The sequence below is a fragment of the Lytechinus variegatus genome, chromosome 1 (assembly GCF_018143015.1).
Source record: "Lytechinus variegatus isolate NC3 chromosome 1, Lvar_3.0, whole genome shotgun sequence".
Classification (NCBI taxonomy): domain Eukaryota; kingdom Metazoa; phylum Echinodermata; class Echinoidea; order Temnopleuroida; family Toxopneustidae; genus Lytechinus; species Lytechinus variegatus.
The window spans coordinates 22,811,546-22,834,724 of NC_054740.1; the positions used below are offsets into that span (position 1 = coordinate 22,811,546).

A 23,179-nucleotide genomic window follows, 5' to 3' on the forward strand; every position below is an offset into this window, starting at 1 on the left:
CTTAATCGTGCATGGATAACCTGAGAAAGATGGCTATTTGATGATTAAAAGTTGTGATTAAGGAATCGTGGATGTTTTTCGATTTCGTTTTCTCCTGGGACAATCTAAATTATATCATACATTATTTTTTTTTAGTAATTTTAAAGGAAATGCCCTATAATTCAGAGCAAATAAACAAGTTAAGTCTTAACGTTACGAAGATGCCAGATAAGAACAGAGAGAAGCTTACCTCCGTCCTAATCGACTGAATATTTCATACTAAACTGCTCCTGTGCATCGCATTTGACTCCATTCACTTAAAGTAAAAATGAGCTTTGTTGAAAATTATGATTTATTAATCTGTTTTGCTTGTCCTTCAGATTTCTGACGTCCAACAACATTGAACGCATTGACAGTGCGTCTTTTTCCCGTTTCCCTTCCTTGGTGTATCTGTAAGTAACTTGAAAAATAGCTTTCTCCACATGGAGGGATCTAACATTTTGTTAATACCGAGGGGGTTCGAATGGTTTGACCATGGACCTGATTTGACCCAATGAGGACGCACTGCGACCCACCCACTGCTCTGCTTGTGGAAGGGATGTTAAGTGAGTTTGACTCATCCCCTTCTGTTTTTAAAGGTCAAGTACACCAGAGAAAAATGTCGATTTAAATAAACAGAGAAAAGCCCAACTAGCATAACGCTGAAAATGTCATCAAAATCGGATTAAAAAAATAAGAAAGTTGTGAAATTTTAAAGTTTCGATTATTTTTCACGAAAACAGTAATATGCACAACTCAGTGACATGCAAACGAGACAGACGATGATGACACTGATTCACTGTTTCTTTCGTTTTTATTGTTTGAATTATACAATATTTCATTTTTTAAAATTTGACAATAAGGGCCAACTTGACTGAACCATGTAGTATTGAACAATACTAATACGTACTAAACATGATCAGGGAGGAATTAATCGTTTCACTTGACAATGAAGAGAAAATTAGGATATTTCATATTCCATACGATAAAATACAAAAGAAATAGTGAGTTGATGACGTCATCAGTCTCCTCATTTGCATACCGACCAGGATGTGTATATAACCGTTTTGTGAAATCAAGGGAAACTTTAAAATGTCACAAATCTCTTATTTTACATCCGATTTTGATGAATTTGATGAAATTTTCAGTGTTATGCTTGTTGGATTTTTCTTATTTTATTTAAATTGACGTTTTGTAGGAGTGGACTTGTCCTTTAAGAGAACACAATGGGAGGTGGGGTAAACCCCGAACCCCACCCCCTTAAGTCTGTAAACGCGATTTCATGGCACCTGATTACATAAGTAAAATCACATCGTCCAATAATCATTCCAAAAGAACAACTTTGCATTCATCACACACAAATCCCCTTTTGTATTGCCTCACCTGCACAGCAGAGTGAGACTATCGGCAAAGCTTTTCCGAAGGCAGCGGCGGCGTCAACATCAAATCTTAACCTAAGGTTAAGTTTTTGAAATGACATAAATTAAAAAGTATATGAACCTAGTTCATGAAACTTGGCCATAAGATTAATCAAGTATTACTGAACATCCTAAAAGAGTTTCATGTCACATGACCAAGGTCAAAGGTCAATTAGGGTCAATGAACTTAGACCATGTTGGGGGAATCAACATCAAAATCTTAACCTGAGGTTAAGTTTTTGAAATGTCATCATAACTTAGAAAATATATGGACCTAGTTCATTAAACTTGGACATAAGGCTAATCAAGTATCATCAAACATCCTGCATGAGGTTCACGTCACCTGACCAAGGTCAAAGGTCATTTAGGGTCAATGAACTTTGACCGATTTTGGGGTAACTGTTGAATTACCACCATGACTTTAAAAGTTTTTGGATCTCATTCATGAAACTTGGACATAATAGTAATCAAGTATCACTGAACATCCTGTGCAAGTTTTAGGTCACATGATCAAGGTCAAAGGTCATTTAGCGTCAATGAACTTGGCCGAATTGGGGGTATTTGTTGAATTACCATCATAACTTTGAAAGTATGTTGGTCTAGTTCATAAAACTTAGACATAAGAGTAATCAAGTATCACTGAACATCCTGTGCGCATTTTAGGTCACATGACCAAGGTCAAAGGTCATGTGAGGTCAATGAACTTTGGCCACATTAGGGGTATTTGTTGAATTACCATCCTATCTCTGTAAGTGTATTGGTCTAGTTCATAAAACGTGGAAATAAGAGTAACCAAGTATCACTTAACATCTTGTGCGAGTTATATATAGTTTTCAAAGTCAGCACTGCTGCTATGTTGAATCGCGTGAATGATGCAGGTGAGACGGCCAGAGGCATTCCACTTGTCTTTGCATGCTTTTGTTCCTATAAATGACTAATTTTACTTTTATGATGGCTAAAAAAAGCCCATGCAATCAAACAAATGAAAATCAAGATTATGCTGTAATAACATAATCCTAACCGTGATATTACGTTCTTATTTGTTTCTAGACTCCAATTCAAATACAAGCTCAAGGCGAGCTCTAAATTCTTTAATCATGATAATAATGCATTGGAAAATTGAGCTGCACAGTTTGATATTTTCGGATGATGTTTTTTTTTAAGATATTTGTTTCTCATATTATACTTCGCTTTCTTTTCCGCTTTTCTAATTTTGAACTTTGTCGTCGTCTTTTTATAATATTAAATTGTCCTTTTCTATATTCTTTATCCCTTTTCTCCGTTTTCCTTTTGATTTTCGTGCTAACCCTCATATTTCATATTACTTTCCTTTATTTTAGCTCTTCATTATTTGTTTTTCAATTTACCTTCCTTTTTCGTACTCTTCTTATACCATTCTTCTACACTTCTTGAGATTCTCCAATATCTCCTTTTTTTCTGAATACAGGAATTTAATGGGGAATCAACTGCGTAAAATTCCGGCCAAATCATTCCAACATCTTCATCATCTTAGCACGCTGTGAGTGTTTCAAAATATTGATTTGAGAGGTTTGATAATGGGGAAGCCACAATCAAGATAAGATAGAAAAACACCTTTGATAATTCATTTTTCTATGTGTTCTCCTTCACGATCCTAAATATGTGTCGGGGTACCTCTTTTCCTACTGCCTACAGAAGTGACTGTGTGATTTTAAGATATGGGCTTAAAGAAAAATACCAGTTGTGTTAGGCCCTAACGATGTAAAATGGTTCGAACAGAATCAAATGAAATTACCACCAAAGTGTTTGTATGTATGAATTAGAAAGTGCCAAATAGCTCTGGAAAAAAATGCGGAATTGCTAAGAAATGAGCAGAATAAGCACAAAATTCCATCAAAATATCGGGTATTTTTCGAAGCAATATTAATACACTGCCCCCACTTAATGCTTTTCTGTGTTAGCGATCATCAGAATTATCGATTTTGAGCTAAGATTTCATGATTTTTACTAAAAGATATGTTTACAATAATGTACCAGATCTAGAATGTATGATAACATTTTGACAGTTTACCTTAAATTTAAAGATTTTTTAATGAAATAAATTGTTTGCTGCATCTACTGTCTTTTACCTTGAAACAAGGAACGTCCATAAACTCTGTTGTCTTGGGCGTTGAAAGGATTGCAGTACATTCACTTAATTCTGAACGATAATTGTACTAGAGATGTTTGTTCATGGGAACATGAGTGTCGGTGCCAGGGCGGTAGGTTATTGGCGAAATTAGTGAAAATTAAGGGTGTGTTTGCGTCAACGGTTTGCGTGAGCATGTGGGTGAGGGTGATGGTGTGTGTGTGTGTGTGTGAGTGGAGGTGCCGTGGCCGAGTGGTCTAAGGCGCCTGGCTATACATGGAAAGTCTAGAGTTCGATCCCCGGCCGCGGCACCTATACCCGTGAGCAAGGCATTTAATCTACAATGCTCTTTTATCCTGCTTTCTAATCAAATAAATGGAAATGCTATATGCATTATTAGTAACTAGGTGTGCACTTGTTTTTTTAAAAAAAAATGTGTTTGGGAGTGAGACAGGGGGAGTGTGTGAGTGGGCGAGTTTGTGTGTCTGTATACGGGGGAGGGTTTGTGTGGGAGAGAGATTGGATTTTTGTCGACTTATTAAGATTCTGGCTTTACTTTTCTTTTACCCTAAATTGTATAATTCCCAATGCTGTATTCGTTGAGGGATGTTTCAATAAGAAAGCCACAATCTGTCTCACTATTTTATTCCATTACATCAAATAATTCAAACAATTTTTTTCAGAGAGAGATTTACAGTAATATGCAGAGAACAATTCAACAAAACAATCAAAGTAAAAAAACCAAAAAAAAGTGGCTGTAGTCCAAAGAAACATGAGCTTGTAGTCCAAACAAGCAACAACAAGAGCTTCTTCTTGAAACATGGAATAGACAATGTGCGAGTTTTTGTGAGTGATTCGCTTTTCTTTAATAGCCAACTTATAACTATTCAGCGTTTCTTTTACTTTTCAGTTACCTTTCTGAAAACAAGATATCGGTCATCGAGAGAGAGGCATTTCTAGGTCTTCATGGACTCCATTGGTTGTAAGTTTTGAATTCTCTTTAAATCAATTCGATGTACTGAATCCATTTTTTTTATCGTTAGGTAAATACTTGTAGGAATTGAAAAACATACCCCCCCCCCCATTGATTGATAAAGCTAAAGTTTATAGGAGGGGAACCAATATGGCACTGACAGGAGTGATGTATTTTTCAAATTCTGATATGAAATTAACGATTGAGCAAGAAATCAGGAAAATATCAACATAATTTTCAAAATACTCTGAAAAGAACGCCATGAACGGTAATGATAATGACATGCATCATCTAGATTTTCATCAATTCTAATTGTTTTCCTAGATTGCATACACTCTTAAAACAGTTGGGCAAAAATGCCCAAATTTTAACCAGACCTGGGCAACATACTCTCCACAGTCCAGGGTCAAAAACAGTGTTTTTGAAATCATTTTTTATGGTGTGAGCATTTTCAACATAGGTGACATAGACAACATTAAAATATGCTCTCTTCGAAAAAAGAAAGGTTATTTCTCACACCAAAAATAAAACTTTCAAAATCAGTCCTTGAAAGATTCTTCTATGTGTAACAAACGAATGCTGAAATATTTTTGTTAAAGCAACTTTACAATCATTTGCAAATGTCCATCTACAAGCTATCTCACACACTAAGAAATAAAGATTCAAAATTGAACCCCGAAAGGTTGATGCAAAATCAGCACCCTATGGGTTCAAAAATTGAACCCCTGATTTGGGGTTCAAAAATTGAACCCTGCGGTTGGGTTTCATTTTTGCACCCTCTGGGTTCAAAACTGCACCCCTAGGGGTTCAATTTAAAATTTAAGGTGCAGTTTTAAACCCGCAGTATGCAAAAATGGTTCAATTTTTGAACCCCAAATCAAGGGTTCAATTTTTGAACCCATAGGCTGCTGATTTTGCATCAACATTTCGGGGTTCAATTTTGAACCTTTATTTCTTAGTGTGCATTATGTTTCCATTATTTGTATAATTGGTTCATGTGCACAGTAAAAACATGTTTTTTTTTCCTACAACGCTGTTAATAACCAGTGTTATATACAACTTTAAGCAACGTTTCTTAGTGTGTAACTGGTTCAAATAATTTTCAAAATGTGTTACCTGTGAATTGTATTGTATGAATTTGATTTGAAAAAAATAAAAAAATCTCTTTTCACCTATCCCGTCTAGATTTCTAAATGGAAATAAATTAACGAGTCTCCTACCGGGAATTTTCACTGGATTAGAGCGACTATACTGGCTGTGAGTGTACTTTTTAAGTTCATGGGTTGTTTTACAATTACGTTATATTCATCTGTGTCCCTGGACAAAAATATCTTTTTTGTTTTCCTCCAACTTTCCTGTAAACAAGTGAAATGTTATTTATTTCATATGCACGGAGTCATCCACTTTTTAAGTGGTTTGATCTTTAATGCTGCATGCCTTCCTTACGGAGAGGGCACTATTATGGGGCAGGAAATAATTTGGAGACATTGGCAGGTGGAATTTCTGATGTGAACGAAGCGAATGGCACTTTAAGTTTCTTGCATGCCAAGTGAAGGGGTGATGCTGTGCATAGTGATATTAATCGAGTGATGTATAAAGATGTAAAAATACCGAATTTGCTGTGGAGACAGGAGTAGAGATATATTAATTTTGGCCCTACAATGGGTGATATGACCAAATTTGGGTGTAGAAATGTTGCTTCGGTGTTTATGTTTGTCTTGTAGATTACTCTAAACCGCATACATTCGTAGTTCCGAAGCTTCGTTATTCCGAAGGTTCGTTAGTCCGAAAACGAAATGAGGTTCGTTAGTCCGAAAACTAAATGATTAACGAACCTTATTTCGTTTTCGGATTAACGAACCTTCGGAACATCGAACCTTACTTCGTTTTCAGATTATCGAACCTTTGGAATAACGCCACAAATGTTCGGATTAACGAACCCTTTTACGTTTTGGGATTAACGAACATCGAGGTATAGGCAATTTACGTGTTTCGGAATTACGAACCTTCGGAGTAAAGAACTTTCGGAATTACGAAGTGTAACCGCTCTAAACCCGTTATCGTGCCCAATAGCTGCACATCGTAGGTTTGAGATTGCTTGAACCCATATTTCTGTTAATTATGTAAAGAATGCCTTTTTATGATATACCCGGATGCTAAAACAACCCTCACATCATCCTTAGTAGATATGGAGTTGGTCGAAAATAATTGGATGCACATACGCAAGAAAAAATTAGCTGTTCTGGGCTAAATTGAAAGGAAAATTTAGTATATACAGACATTCATTAATACACAATGTTAGTTCATGTTTCGAGCGGATAACCACAAAAATCATGTCATTTTCCGTGTCAAAATGCGATAAAGAGATAGAATTATCAGCGGATGAGAATCTTGAATGATGTAATTCCTTCCCACAAGGTGTTCGTTATAAACAAAAATAACAAGCGTGGGCGTGCTTTCGTAAGTGTTTGCCTACATAATTCTGTAGAAGACATAGATTCTTGATCTTCGCTAATAGTCCTTTAAATTATGCAATGAAACACCTCTCTCTTGATCTGAATCTTCTTTTCTTCACAATCAGCTCCCATAGGTATTCATATCAATATTTGACAGTAGGCTGCCATGATCTTTTCACAAAATAGAAGTCGGACAAATGAATGGGAACTCTTGAAACATAGATAAAAATAGGCATGGTAAATAGAGAATATAATTATACTGAACGAAAAACAAAATGCCATACATGGGGGCGTTTGGTGAACTCGATAAATCCGTCGAGTGATCACTATACACTGAAAACCTAAACTAGTCCAGCGGAGGCTCGACTAGGCTTTTACTAGTCTGGCATGTTAGTCGAGGCTGCTGGACTAGGAAAACCCCGAATTTGAAACTAGTCCAGCCTCTAAGACAAGCTTTCGGCCTGCTGGACTAGCTTGAAGTTAGTCGAAATTGCTCGACTAATGTCCTTTTCGGTGCTGGACTAGTTTAGAGACGGACTAACTCTTGGCTTGTCAAGCAGGACGGACTAGTTTATCGCTTGTCAATCGAGACAGACTAGCTTTTAGCTTGTCAGACAGGACGAACTAGCGTGTAACTTGTCAAGCCAGATTGACTAGCTTCTGGCTTGTCAAGCAGGACTGACGAGTTTAAGGCTTGTCATTCGAGACAGACTAGCATTTAGCTTGTCAGACAGGACGGACTAGCTTGTAGCTTGTCAAGCCAGACTGACTAGCTTCGGGCTTGTCAAGCAGGGCGGACTAGTTTATGACTTGTCAATCTAGACAGACTAGCTTTGAGTTTGTCAAGCATGCATAGTTTCAATCTTGTAATCGAAATATGTTGTCATGCAAGGTTTCCTGCTTGTCTTAATAGCTAAAAAGTTTTTCAGCCTGGCTTGTCGAATTTGAGGCAATTCATGTCAGATGCTGATAATAAGATAGCTTTTACAATTCTTTTTTTAAACTAAAGTATGTTTGGCTTCACCACGAAAATGAAGAAAGCTCTTGGATATACCATTGTCCTCTATTGTTATTCCTGCATTAAGATTAGTACGCCTAAATCATATAGTTATTAGAAAAGATTAGGTATTTTTAGCACTTTCACAGAATAAATAATTATCATGGTTATACTGAAAAACCTGCAGCGCAAAGTATGACACGGAGCAAGACATCTGTTGAATAATGCAAAAAGTTCTAAAATATCAATGATTATCATGAAGTGCATGAAAGCCAAAACAAAAAGATTGGATGAAAGATGAGCAACATGCAATTAATGTTCTGATTCTGTCAAGATGTTGCCTATAGGCATATTTAACCCATGTCCCACAATCAGTGTTAACAGGTAGGCCTAACTGGAATCTGAGCCTGTGCATTGAATTACCCGAAAAGCAAACACATGCATTAGTGTCAACATGCAGTAGCACTGAGCACTACAAAGAAGTTGCTTATTTGGATACAAAGACCAATCCTAAGCCAGCTTTTGATTCAGTTGGAAATTGCCCGCTCAAATTAACGCTTTCACAAACAATGCATCATTTGGGTCATCATTTCGCTGTGTGATACGATCAGGGAAGCAAGTCTGAAGTTATTCTACTGAAAGCCTGTATCTTTTGCCTGTTTTCAAGAATCAGTCGAACCATATCGAAAAATTCAAAGTAAGTACGATTTTCCTCCTTTTTAAAGATTAAAATCGATATCATGCATGATCCTAAAGAGACAAATCTGGGAGAGGACGAAGAGCATATTAGGCACAGAAAGTCACTGCCCAGTTTCCAATATAAGTGAAGTGTGTTAGAGGAATGTGAGAATTTTCGTATTCTTAGGAGAGTACATCATAGTGCAGATAACTTCGGCTGGGTGTTTTCGGTTATATTTTTTGACTCTGCACTATTAAATAGGCGTTAAATCGATTTGTGGAACCTTTGAAATTAACTTTAGTATCAGGAATGCATCTTTTTTGAAGGAAATTCAAAATTATGTCATACATACTTAGCCCAAGTTATTTGAGATTGTTGTGTTTTCTACATGTAGGAAAGGAAATTCTTTGTGTTTCTTTCTTAATTTTGTAAGATTAGATATGTAATTGTGAGAATAATTATAACTGTTCAGTAGTATAAATGTTTTTATATTTTATTTGTGATTTCTGGAATATTAAGTAGGCTTATATAATTTTTATAATAATTTTCCATTATAGGTGGATCTTTGTATTTGTAAAGCAGTCTTTAAATGGAATGTTTTACACGTTGAATTCCCCCATTGTCAGTTCGATTGTATTGATTTTGATACTTTAATACTTGTACCACTATGAATTTGGAAAGAAATCTTAACAAGAAAAATTCTTTATTCAGAATCTCACTAAAAACAATTAAAATTGGAGCCTATACTGTAGGCAGTGTTGAGAATAAACTATGTCCATTATTAGGCTAATGTTCAAGAAGAAGTGGCTTTTATAAATGAACTGATGCAAGTAGATGAAAATCGATAGGTTCATCCCTTTTTACATAACCCACGAATTTAAAAGATCCCAAGCACAAAATTAATGTTTATATGTTGCTAATGACGATGGCGAACTGCAGGAGCTAATTAATCATATTGTTTATCACATAAAAAAACAACCCAATAAGACGCACTGATTCTATAATAAAACGATGATGATAAATTTTTTTTACACATCTACAGATATGGGTCGTCTACAGAATAAAGAAATATGGTATATGCCGATCATTGAAAATGGGTCCGCTGAAATCTTCTATAACTCATCGATTAAATTTAGGAATGGCAAGAAGAAGCATACCAATCATTTGTGACTATAGACGATAGAGGTCAGGAAGAAAGAGAAGGTGAGGAAGTGCTTCTATGCTTATCTGCTGCTTTCAAACGATTTACATTTTAAAAGAATATAGGCAGAATAATAAAAAATAAACATTATAAACGATTAATTACTGACAAGTTGACCATTATCATTATACCATTGATGATACTGTACAAAACAATGTTTCACTGTTGGTCTTAATTGTGTAAAGGAGCTGCATGTCATGAGCTGTTTTTATTGTTTATTGTACCTGACATATTCTGCATCGATTGATAAAGAGAGATGAAGTGAATATAATAATTGAACATCTGTTCTCCTTTTTCATTTAAACATTCTAGAAGCAATGACGAAAGCAGTAGGCCCATCCTTGGTAACAACATGACTTCTTCAGGGAAAGTTTAATGATCTCTTTGTGTCACCAGAACTGAGGTTAGTTAAATTTCAATGTGTAATTTTTTGCTTTCCTTCACATTTGCTTAATATTGATATGATTTAACAAACATGAAATATTGTGAAATTTCTGATAAAGTCCCTTCCTCATTTAACATCTAACTCCCATGCTCTCTTCCATTTTAAATAAATACACTCTTATGTAAACATTAGTCACATTAGTCTTTAGGATTTGGTATGTTTATAATGAAATAGCTATGAGGCAATTGTTTTAAGGGGATTTCTCCACAAGTATCAGATTGTATGAAAACTATTCATGGTCCATGTAATTATGACGTAAGATACAGGGGCCATCTTTTAAAGGCAATTCTATGACAATTATGATTTTTTATAACAAAAAATACATTTATATACCATTACTATGATTTTCGTATAGTGGTGGCTTCCTCGCCAGCACTTGCTGCTAACTTTGAATAATATTCATTTCATCCTCCTGATTCTCCAATTGTTTCTATCACTCTAATTGTCATTTCCATCTTCTGTTTTATTATTTATCTGGAATGTCACAGAATCCCGTACACATCCAGACGGACACGGAACACAATCCTCACCATCACTCATTGGCGGCGGAAGCCAATAAATTTAGGGGGTGTCCACCTGAAATTTTGGGATGGACACATGTAAAAAATAAGGACAAGCGCCCCACCAATTTTTGAGAAGCAAAAAAAAAAAAAAAAAAAAAAAAAAAAAAAAAAAAAAAGGTCATCAACCTTAATTTTAGGGGGGGGGACAACACACGTGTCAAGGGGGTCCACGTGAATTTAGGGGGGGACGCAGGAAAAAAATTGACAAGCAAAAAAAAAAAAAAAAAAAAAAAAAAAAAAAAGGTTATGAAAACAAAATTTAGGGGGGGACCGTCCCCCCCACCTAAAATTTAGGGGGGGACACGTCCCCCCCGTCCCCCCCGCTTCCGCCGCCTATGCCATCACTACATCACTCGACCTTCTGTCAGAGGACACGATGTCGATCTCTTCGTTTTATATCTTCTATTTTCAATATCCCACTTGCCTAGTAAGACTCATATTTATTCAAAAGATCTTATTAGATATTCAGGATGAAGACAACATTCCATACACGGCCATATTTACATTTTAAAAAATCAAACATGCAGTGAGTTAAGATAATTAAGCTTCTTTATCTATCTGTGTTAATTCTTTATTGCTGAAATCTAGTATAATCAACACTCCAGTGTCCTAATAACTTTGGTTAAGGTTTGTTCCATAACAATATCAGAATTATCTTAAATCTGTATATTATAAAATGTTGGTTTTCACAATTTCAATCTAAATAGTGCTTTCTTAATCAGATGCCAAGTATATTATTGGATGTTCTGGGTATACATATGACTAAGTTTGAAAAAGTTTCTTTTTGTATAATCAACAAATGCAAATGTTTGTGTTATGACATTACAGAGCAAAATATTTAGTTCTTTCATAATGCATTAGGATTTATTTGGACAGAAACAGTTCGTGCATACCAAATTCTCTAATTTGTATTATCTACATATCACCCTTTTCACAAAGGAATTTATCTGACTATTTGTATTATGGATTTTTTCATCATTCTGTCACTCGAGTACAAACCCAAATTTTTCCCTATATACCTTGAATTTGTATCAAAATTATTGTTTTTATATTTTCATGAGGATCATAATAACATATACTGATACTGCAATGCACAAAACTCTACATCGAACAAAAGTAAGCAAATATACTTCCAGAAATAATGAAGTTGTCAAATGTATATTTTTATATTTGAAGTCCTTCAATTGAATATCAACCTACATTCACCTATTGCCATATTGTTTTCAACAAAATATACATGTATTCCCTGTATCGAGAAGGAAATCTAATTAATGATTATAATTACAATTTTGATAATTTTCTTTGATTTTTTATGCGAATTCATTTTGATTTACTTTTTTCTGCCATGATTGTATTTAGTGTATATAAATATGCAATATTTTTAACGCTTTTCTAATGTTTTCAAGTTCAGGCCTGTCTAGAGTGGGGATTCCTCTGGAATGTACATGCAAACTATGCTCAGTGTATTGATTTTGAATATTTAGTATATAATGCTTTATTCGTTTCTTTCCTCTGTTACTTGTTTTACCGGTTTTTTTTAATCTACGATTTATTCTAAAATATGTACATTTTCTATTACTTTCTTTTGTAATATATTTTGAAAAGATTTTTTTATCTCATTATATAAATTGAAAGAAAGAATTTGAATATGATAGTTTACATAACCTTGTTAAAAGAAAAACAAATCGTCAAATAATCGTAGTATGAAGTGCGCATTAAACTGCACTTCCTAAAATAACGTTCTGTTTAAATCTAGAAGGAACATCTTCATTTAGAAAAGAAAATATGTTATAGATTTTGCATATATGTTTGGAAGTTTAATTTCATTAGCAGTCAGATGAAATAAGGTTGATATTATTTTCTTGTGAACAAATAACAAATTCAAAACATTTTATTGTAAAGAATGCATTTATTAATGAATACTGTCAAGGAGGTATTTTTTCTATTTTAATAGTGAGGAATAATTTGTCTAAAATTTGATATATGCTCTAGCCCATCTGGATGCCATTACTTTGATGATGTGATATTACTTTTCATGTCTTGGAAATATATGATATTTGGATAATAAAACTGTATTGTTACTGTAAATGAATTTACAAATTTTCTTGATTTCATATTTTGTTCCTCGAAAATATTTTCATTCGTAATTTAGCGATGTCTAGCAACGTGGTGGGAACGTCTGAAGGCGCGGCTAGGTTTTCTGGATCATTTCATGGCCATGATGGCTAGTCCGTCAAGTTAGTCCTTCATGTTAGTAATGCAACCTAGTCCAGCTTGACGTACCAAAACATGCTAGTTCAGCAAACTAGTCCAGCTTGATGGACTAACATCAGGTTAGTCCAGCAGCAAGACTAACTTGAAGTTAGTCCAAGTGGGCACCATTTGGACCAACTTAAAACTAGTCAATAACTAGTCCAGCGACTAGTTATATGTTAGTCCAGCTCGCTGGACTAACCAATAACTAGTCGCTGGACTAGCATCAAACTAGTTGGGCTTGCATGACTAACGTTAAACTGGTCACTTGACTAGGAACATGCTAGTCAGCCGACTGATGAAAGGCTAGTCATGCAAGAAGGACTAAGCAAAACTAGTCCATCATGCTAGTCCAGCAGACTAACTTAAAGTTAGTCCAGGTGGGCACCATTTGGACTAACTTTAAGCTAGTCTGGCGACCAATTTTGGTTTTCAGTGTAAGCCAAGAAGTGTAAATTCACGTGGAAGAAATAGAGCTTTGCCATTACCTGACCAAGAAAGCCACTGTGTTATATTTCAAATTTCCATGATTCCCGAAGATGGCTGATTACTGAATTACTTATTCTGTAAAAATTATGTTAAGATTTCACTACATTTCTTTTTATACACCTCGTTCATTTTCCCTTTTTTTACTCTTGTCCTTCTCTTGGAATTTTTAACTAATCCGGCCTGAAGGGCCAGATGAGCTAATACCGTGGCGTCCGTCGTCCATGTCTTCAGCCCACAATTTCAAAATGCTTCTTCGTCATTTCAAATCCGATTTCAATTCTGTTTGCTTTATATGACAGCACTCAGTATGGGTTTTAAAACGTCTACACAGAATTTTGAAACTCATTAGATTTCCTAATTCATGCACATTTTTCAAAATTCACAAAAATGCTTCTCCTTCTTTACTAGTTGACCGATTTTGATTTTTGCTTCCATCTGGTAGAGCTTCGTAAGGTTCACCAAACTTCTACACGGAATTCTGAAATTTCGATTAGAAAATTATTTACGCTAATTTATGCGAAATTTAATCATAATCCCGAAAAAATGCTTCTTCGTTATTTCCTGACCAATTTTGATATATGTTTCATCCATGTGGTAGAGCTTCGTTAGGTTTACCAAACTTCCACACAGAATTCTAAAATTTTGACTAGAACATTATTTATGCTAATTTAGGCGAAATTTATTCATAAATCACAAAAAAAATGTTTTTCTCCTTCATTTGTTGATCAATTTAAATTCAGTTTGCTTTATATGATATCTCTAGGTGAGAATACAATACAGACACAGAATTTAGAAACTCATTAAATATCCTAATTTATGCATATTTTTCAAAACTCACAAAAAATGATTCTTTTCATTTGTAGACCGATTTTGATTTTTTTTTGTTCCAACTGAGAGTTACATAGAATTTAGTAATTTTGACAAGAAAATTATTTATGCTAATTCATACGAAATTTATTAATAAATCACAAATTTCGCTTTTTCCCTGTTATTCTTCATCGATTTCAATTCTATTTCCTCAATATATGTCACCAATATAATTCACTTCAGTGTCAACTGGGCTAAAATTAAAAATTGTGTTAAATTTCGGTGCAAGAGGCCGGATGAGCACCACATAATTGATGTGCTAGTGTTCATATTTACTTCCAGTTGAGGCTGATCCTTAGAATACCTACCTTTTCTTGTTTATAAATTTTGTATCTTCTTTTTTCATATATATTTTTTTATATCTATACCAGGGACCTTCGGCATAATAATATTAAAGATCTTAACCACGGTACTGCACTCAGGGATTTACTCTCCGTTGCATGGATGTAAGTTTGCTTTGTCGTTTTTTTTTTTTACTTCAGCAAGTGAAGTTACGAAAGTTTCAAAAACACGGCAGAAAGATTCTTTTCTTTGGCACGCGTCAAATTGTAGAAGAGCCTTCATGAAGACACCAACTGCTTGTATCACTCTTTAAAGATATCTTTTTCAAATCTTTTTATTTACTTCTTTATTCTTGTGCACCTTGAGTACACTAAAAAGTGTAATTGGCGCTTTATAAGTCGCATTGTTATTATTTTTATTATTACTATTATCATTATTATTATCATTATTATTGAGATTATTACAATTATCATTATGATCACAATCATCATCATCATTATGAGCATTAATGTATCATTGAGGATGGAGATATATTATTATCTAATATACTATGTATCCAGATATCTGATTTACATTATTTACCTAATTGTTTACTGGATGTTGCAAATAAACCAGTGGGCTAAATAGACCCACCTTAAATCCTGAAATACACAGGTTCATAATCCACAATGAAATATTATCAGCAGTGTAGTCTTGTGATATAGATCCACTTGACTAATAAGACACAAATTCAATACTCAACAGAGCATACTGTTGAAAATTTCATCAAAATTGGATGTAAAATAAGACAGTTATGACATTTTAAAGTTTCGCTTCGATGTATTTTTCACAAAATAGTTATTATGCAGAATTTAGTCACATGAAAATGATAAAATGGATGATGTCCCTCACTCATTATTATTTTTTCATTGTTTGCATTATACCATTTTTACAGATTTGACAATAAGGGCCAACTTGACTGAACCATAAATATTGTCAAACAGTGGTGTTTCCACATGTTCTGGGAGAAATAAATCTTTCATTCCAAGACAATGAGGAGAAATTTATGATATTTCATATAATAAAATAAAATACAAAAGAAAAATTGAGTGAGTAATGTCATCAGTTCCCTCATTTGCACACCGACTGGGATGCATATAACTTTTTTTTTAATTGAGCGAAAATTAAAAACTGTCATAATTTTCTTTCATATCCAACTTTGATTCAGTGTTATGCTTGTTGGATTTTATCTTTTTATTCAAATCAACTTTTTTGGGGGTGGACATGTCCTTTAAGGCTGGATGTAATCGTGAAAATTATACTAAGTGTGTCTCATTTGCACACCGACTGGGATGCATATAACTTTTTTTTTAATTGAGCGAAAATTAAAAACTGTCATAATTTTCTTTCATATCCAATTTTGATTCAGTGTTATGCTTGTTGAATTTTATCTTTTTATTCAAATCAACTTTTTGGGGGGTGGACATGTCCTTTAAGGCTGGATGTAATCGTGAAAATTATACTAAGTGTGTCTCTTTGAATTATTATCACAGCGACTTTGAAGGAAATGGCATCCAATCAATTAAAGTGGACTCATTTCCGGGAAACACATCTTTAACAGTTCTGTAAGTCCATTTAAAAAAAAGCAACTTCGTCTTGAATATAAACTAGTCTCGAAATGAAATGAGGTTATTGGGTGGGATGACAGGAGAATTGGTGTAACTAATCACTAACGTAGCGGTTCGCTAGATTGCGTGCTCTTTGAACATGAAATAACTAAAAGGGGGTTCGTGAACATATAGGGGCCGTTTTAATGGATTCTTTAAAATGAACTGTTTCAAGTGATTAATTATTCTAGATATATAGGAAGTTGGGAAATAAGATACGCCCGGGGGACACGCTTCGAAAATGAGGATGAGTGCTCCTAAGAGAATTAGAAATAAACACGCATGATTAACACAAGCGAATGATTACAACTAGAACGTCAGGGTACAATTGGCTTGCGAATTGTAATCTTTCGTGAATAAATTGCTACCTCATATAACACAAATTTGTGTAGAACGAAAAGCAAACAGAGGCGATACTTAATTACCTTAAGGATCCGTCGCCATAGAAAAAGAAAAAAATGATAGTAATACTAGTGATGTCGTAGGAGTAGATTTAGCAGTAGCAGCAGTAGTAGAAGTTGTAGTAGTATAGTAGTAGTAGTAGTAGTAGTAGTAGTAGTAGTAGTAGTAGTGGTAGTAGTAGTAGTAAGTAGTATTTGTAATTGTGGTGGTGATGGTGGTAGTAGTAGTAGTAGTAGTAGTAGTAGTAGTAGTAGTAGTAGTAGTAGTAGTAGTAGTAGTAGTAGTAGTAGTAGTAGTAGTAGTTGATGTTGTTTTTGTTAGTGTTGTAGTAGTAGTAGTAGTAGTAGTAGTAGTAGTAGTAGTAGTAGTAGTAGTAGTAGTAGTAGTAGAAGTAGTAGTAGTAGTAGTAGAAAAAGAAGCAGAAGAAGACGAAGAAGAAGAAGTAATAGTAGTAGTAGTAGTAGTAGTAGTAGTAGTAGTAGTAGTAGTAGTAGTAGTAGTAGTAGTAGTAGTAGTAGTAGTAGTAGTTGTTGTTGTTGTTGTTGTTCTAGTTGTTGTTTGAGAAGTTGTAGTAGTAGAAAAGGAAGAAGAACAACAAGAAGAAGAAGTAGTAGTAGCAGCAGCAGCAGTAGTAGTAGTAGTAGTAGTAGTAGTAGTAGTAGTACTACTACTACTACTACTACTACTACTATGGATTTTGTTGGTAGCAGTATTTAATGGAAAAGGATGTAGATCATAAGGGGTGATTCCAAAGAGGTAAAGAGATGGAAAGAAGGAAGGAAGAAAGAAAAATAAAAGATTTAATAAAAGAAAGAAAGAAAATAGAAATGAAGAATCAAGGTGAAAAAGGAAAGAAAGAAATGAAGAAGGTTAGAAAAATGGAGGAACCATTAATTATTTTGGTATTCATTACAGAGTGCTGAAAAATAACAGCATAAGTTCAATAGAGGAGAACGCCTTCAAGTACCAGGAAACACTAATGGAACTGTAAGTGATTATTTTTATCATTTCATCTGATTCATGTGATATCGGTAATTGGTTTCACAAATTCATTGTGCAATTCACTTGAATTGTTAGTGTGTATTTCGGTTTGTTTTATATTTTTACAATGCAAAATAAGATCCACATTTGCAACCAAAAAAGGGGGGTTCATATTGGCATTAACGAGGCGCCGATTATCAAGTTGCCGATTCAAAGGTGCACTCTACCGACTGTAGCTGCACCTGCCAGAGGCGCGTGGGGGCACCCATGGACTTAGGTCCATGGTGCGATCAAGGAATATCCTACGGTGTAGTGGCACCCATTCACCACACCTGGGTTGAGTGCAGCACAATGTGTACCCACTTTCCTCTGATTTTGAGACGAGAGTCGTGACCACTAGACCACGGCAACCCCAGTAGTAGGAACAGAAGTATAAACTGTAAAATATTTGAAACGCAGATTCCCTTAAATAACAGTAGATATGGATTTCCGTCTGTTAAACAAAAATGACTTGACCTGAAGCGTTTATAATTTTCTTTTGAGAAGAAAAAATAGAATACCAAAGTTTTTAAAATGCGTACATGCATTCATGGTGCCCAATTCATATATATTTGCATTATCTTTTCAAAGTTCCCCTATTCTTATTGATCTTCTTTGAAAATGCTAATTATATCTATCTTTGCCCCACTTTATATTTATGGCCCTGTGAAGCGGGGCGCTGTGTATGTTATACACCATGACAGGCATTTCGTTTCCGTAGTTTCCCATAGTGAACTTAAACCATTTCTGCACTTCACGACACTCCTTTCAGTGGCTCACTTTCTTCATCATTCCAGTACATGTATAGCTTCTGGATGAGCTACATCAGGTATGAAGTATTCTTCAAAATGAATGCATTTCCCGCCCAAGAGGGAAATACTGCTTGGGAAAACATACAATCGCTGGGAAGTACTTGATATGTACATAGAGGTCCAGGAAAATGCTAGAGAATTTGCTTGAGAAACACCTGAACAGTACCTGAAAATGTTCAAGAAGTATATTTCGTATTATTTCCCCGCGTTTCTAACTATTCCCCCATATTCCTCAAAAATTAACGAGGTAATGTTAACCGGTCGTATTTCTCATTCCGGCCATCCCTGATCTCTCCTTTCAAACACCCATCTTTCTGTCTCTTATTTTTATTTCCAGTGATTTGTCTAACAATGAGATATCGCATCTGCCTTTGGGAGTATTTAATCACCTTCATCAACTTCAAGTTCTGTAAGTATGTTTAACATTAGTACATGTAGATAAAGAGGCTTTAATTGGAGAAATTATAATTTGTAAACATTTTTTTTTCGGAATTCTATGTGTTTAAGATCGCATGCTCGATCTGTAATGAAAATTATAAGTCAGACAAAATTGGAACCAGTGGGATTCAAACCTGCCATCTACTGCTTTCTGGGCAGTGACTTAACCACCAAGCTATTCTGGTTCACGGCAAAGTCACGATGAACTGGAATTCAAATACCCTCGATCCCCTTCTTTCTGACTCATTATTTATACAGATGCAGTCCGCCGTAGACAATAGATAGTAAATAAAGTGGCTTTAGTAGGAAGAATTATCATTTGTGAACATTTTTTTCGACATTACTCCTATGTGTTTTAGATGGCATGCTCGAACTGTAATGAAATTAAATAAGTCAGAACCAATTGGAACGAGTGGGATTCGAACCTGCCATAACGCCCCCCACCCCATATTAATCAAGGATGCCCATATCAAAATGTATAAAACTTTCATATCTTTTCTCGAAAAAATACTTAAAAAGTCATCACATTTTTCATATATACGTTTATGATTATGACATTTCTTTTTGTTTATTGTATCTGTATAGCGCCTAAAGTCATGATTTCCTATGAAAGTGCGTACTTGTGATTATTGCAAACAATATTATGATTGTTATTAGAACTCTTATCATTATCTTGATATTATATTATTATTATCATTATCATAATTATTATTGTTGTCGTTGTTGTTTTCTATTATTATTTATTTGCGATATTTGAGTACATGCCCTAGTGGTGTAGCCAATACACTCGCCGAAATCGCGGGCCAGTTTTAACCAGGTGTTTGCTGAAGGTCATACTCTGTCGAAGGTCACAAGCAAACTGGAAAAGGTCGATACTGACCATTTCCGGTCCACATTATCGGACAGAATTTCTGGTAATTTTTCGGCCTACCTGGCTGGATCGGGGGGCGGGGTCAGTCTTGCGCTAAAGTTTTAAAGTTTTACAGGACTATATTGGCAGCCATATTAGTTTTTACCTCGTGTATTTATTCCAGAAATCATTAAAAATGTTTACGTAAAAAAAAAGCGAGAGTGGATATAATGAAATACGTGTTTGGGTGAACCGGTTGCAGTTAATATTTCCGTTTTACACAAGGCTAAATTAGATTTCATCCCTTCGTAAATTGTGGATCAACGATAATCACTCCGCTAGTTATAACCTGTCACGCCATGGACCTAGGTCCATGGTCACACTTATCAAAGTGAAAGATACGGGTTCAAAATCGAGTTAACTTGGTTAATCCCTTGTCGGGATAACGAGCTCACACAGCAAGTTTTTACGCTTTGATTAAATACTGGTACGTTTGTGAGGAGTTTGAGGGAGCGTCTCCTCCTCAACCCTCAAGAACATGGCCGAACGCAGGGAGGGGGCAGGTATATCCCCCTCCCAGAAATTTTGAAAATTGCACCTTTTTTACAGAAAATATTCAAAAAATTCATCAATAGTCTGTACGAAATCCTTCAAATTCACTTTAGAAAATGCAAAAGCGCCCCCATGAGAAGCCCGCTCAATTTCCTCCCATATTGAGTTACTTCGAAATATTTAAAACGTCTTGACTGCTAAGGGAAGAAAAACTTGGGTAAAGTCACGCTCAAGAAAACACCATAAATTGAATTGACTTCTTTCTACAAAATGAGTGAACTTTCACGTTCGTAGTCATGTCAAGAATCACTCAATTTGGAGTACATTTGTAATGATTATCCGGGATAAGCTCACTCAACAAGTGAAAATTGCTCTTCTTTTTCTCTCTACCTCCGAGGAGTGTACTATTCACTCGATTTTTTTCCTTTGAGAATACATATCGAGTTAACGAAAGTGGGCTAGCCGGAATCATTACACTGTATTCTGAATGTAATGATTAATCTGGCTTTTTAAGAATAACCTTTTGACAAAAAGGAAGGGGGAGGAGGAGACGGTTGATTAAAATTAGCTGAGACAAAAAAAGAAATACAATTTGATTGTGTATCACGCATTTCGGGGGGGGGGGGCAGGAATTGTGTAATCGTACCTAAAACTTCAACCCTCCATTATTTTGTTTCACACATAACGCCGCTATAAATAAAGCTCCCTTTCCGCAAGTTAATGCTCGTCACTTGTTAGGTGACACATTAAATCGACTTGATTAAAGAAGAGACGTCCCCCAGAGCAGACTGATCTCGATTTCTAAATGAGGGCAAAGTTTTATATCATTACGAAAACCATTAGGAATGACAACTGTCCTTATTGTTTCAATACGGACATGAACTGTTCAGTACGAATGACTAAGGTCCGTATGATTACAATACAGAAAACAAACTTTACAATTTGGATGACGACATTCCGTATGATTTCACTAAGGACACAAAAACTTTACACTGCGAATGAATACATTCGGTATGATTTCACTACGACCACCGCAGCTTTACAATACGAATGACTACATTCCGTATGATTTCACTACGAGCACCGCAGCTTTACAATACGAATGACTACATTCCGCATGATTTCCCTACGAGCACCGCAACTTTACAATACGAATGACTACATTCCGTATGATTTCACTACGAGCACCGCAGCTTTACAACATTGATAATGCGAATGAGTACGGTCCGAATGGTTTCACTGTAGACACCGGCAAGCTTTATGATACGACCAACTACGGTATATGTCACTGTGGAAACCAAAGCATCACAGTACGAATGACTACGGCTGTTGCGATTTCACTACGAGCATCGAAGCTTTACAATACGACTAAATACGTTCCACATGATTTCACTACAGACGCCAGGGTTTACCATACGAATTAACTATGATTTCATTATGGAAACAAATACGGGCTCGGCAACAAAAAGCTTGTTGATTGATCGTGGGTACCATTTCAACGTTTGGTTACATTTAACACTATGTTCAATCAAGTGTACAGGTGAACTAAATACCATCGATTGTAAAGATTGTCAAGTGTCGCGTTTTGAGGACCCCAAGAAAACTCGTACTTTTCCGTTATTTTTCCCCCTGTCATCCGAAAAGGTACTTAGTAACCTGAATAACAGTATAGGTGTTGCGACTCGTCGACTCCCTGTTTTTGAATTATCCTATTTTGACCGTCATCGCTACGCGATTATAGGCCTACCTCTTGCCTTTTAATTTCCACAACAAGTGCACTCGGTATGAAATCTTATATCTCTTACAGAGCTGTGATTAAACTGGCTGAATGATAAAAGTAAATGAATATTTCATCAGACATAAATCGCCTGGAAAACCACGGATGATAATAGACCGCAAGGGAGGGAGGGTGATATTCTTGCGTATCAGATTGATGGGTTTTTTTTTATTTAATGAAGGGTCTCTATGAAAAATGATATTCACCATATTATTGCGTGTCGAGGATGTCAATGGCATCGAATGCTTGACAGTAAAGTTCATTTTCCGAGCAAACACATATGAGATATTAACAATAAAATTCTCTCCCGCAAAAGATGGAAGGACATGACAATACCATTCTCCTCCTCCGCCCACATTTACTTAGTATCGATAAATTTTAAACGGACCCAGTAAATCGAATAATGAATAAGATATGTCAAAACTAATTGTGAATTTCAATAATAAATATAATAATAATGGTAATTGACTTCGCATAGCTATGTTCCAAAGGGTAATTACATCAATGAACAATGTTGTGCTAGCAATGATATGTATGTATGTACATACACACACACCCTCACCTCACACACACACACACACACACATATATATATATATATATATATATATATATATATATATATATATAATGATTAGAGCCATTGGCGGCGGAAGCCAATGAATTTAGGGGTGTCCACCTGAAATTTTTGGATGGACACATGTAAAAAATAGGACATGCGCCCCAAAAATTTTGACAAGCAAAAAAAAAAAAAAAAAAAAGGTCTTCAACCTAAATTTAGGGGGGGACAACACACGTTTCAGGGGGCCACGTGAATTTAGGGGGACGCAGGAAAAAAATTGACAAGCAAAAAAAAAAAAAGGGTATCAACAAAAAAAATTTAGGGGGGAACGTCCCCCCACTAAAATTTAGGGGGACACTTCCCCCATTCCGC

General features: G+C 35.3%; 1 protein-coding gene and 1 long non-coding RNA gene across 2 annotated transcripts in view; both read left to right on the plus strand.

Moving 5' to 3' along the window:
* Nucleotides 1-23,179, plus strand: part of LOC121409424 (relaxin receptor 2-like) — a 48,159-nt gene that overhangs the window by 14,860 nt on the left and 10,120 nt on the right. The window contains exons 4-11 of the mRNA XM_041601363.1: nt 360-431; nt 2,884-2,955; nt 4,454-4,525; nt 5,702-5,773; nt 14,838-14,912; nt 16,281-16,352; nt 17,712-17,783; nt 18,966-19,037. Of these exons, the coding sequence (XP_041457297.1) occupies nt 360-431; nt 2,884-2,955; nt 4,454-4,525; nt 5,702-5,773; nt 14,838-14,912; nt 16,281-16,352; nt 17,712-17,783; nt 18,966-19,037 (579 nt within the window). The remainder of the gene's footprint in view (nt 1-359; nt 432-2,883; nt 2,956-4,453; nt 4,526-5,701; nt 5,774-14,837; nt 14,913-16,280; nt 16,353-17,711; nt 17,784-18,965; nt 19,038-23,179) is intronic.
* On the plus strand, nt 8,390-10,830 carry LOC121409436. The gene is made up of 4 exons (XR_005969148.1): nt 8,390-8,666; nt 9,691-9,851; nt 10,162-10,252; nt 10,783-10,830. It is a non-coding gene; the product is annotated as an uncharacterized LOC121409436 (long non-coding RNA).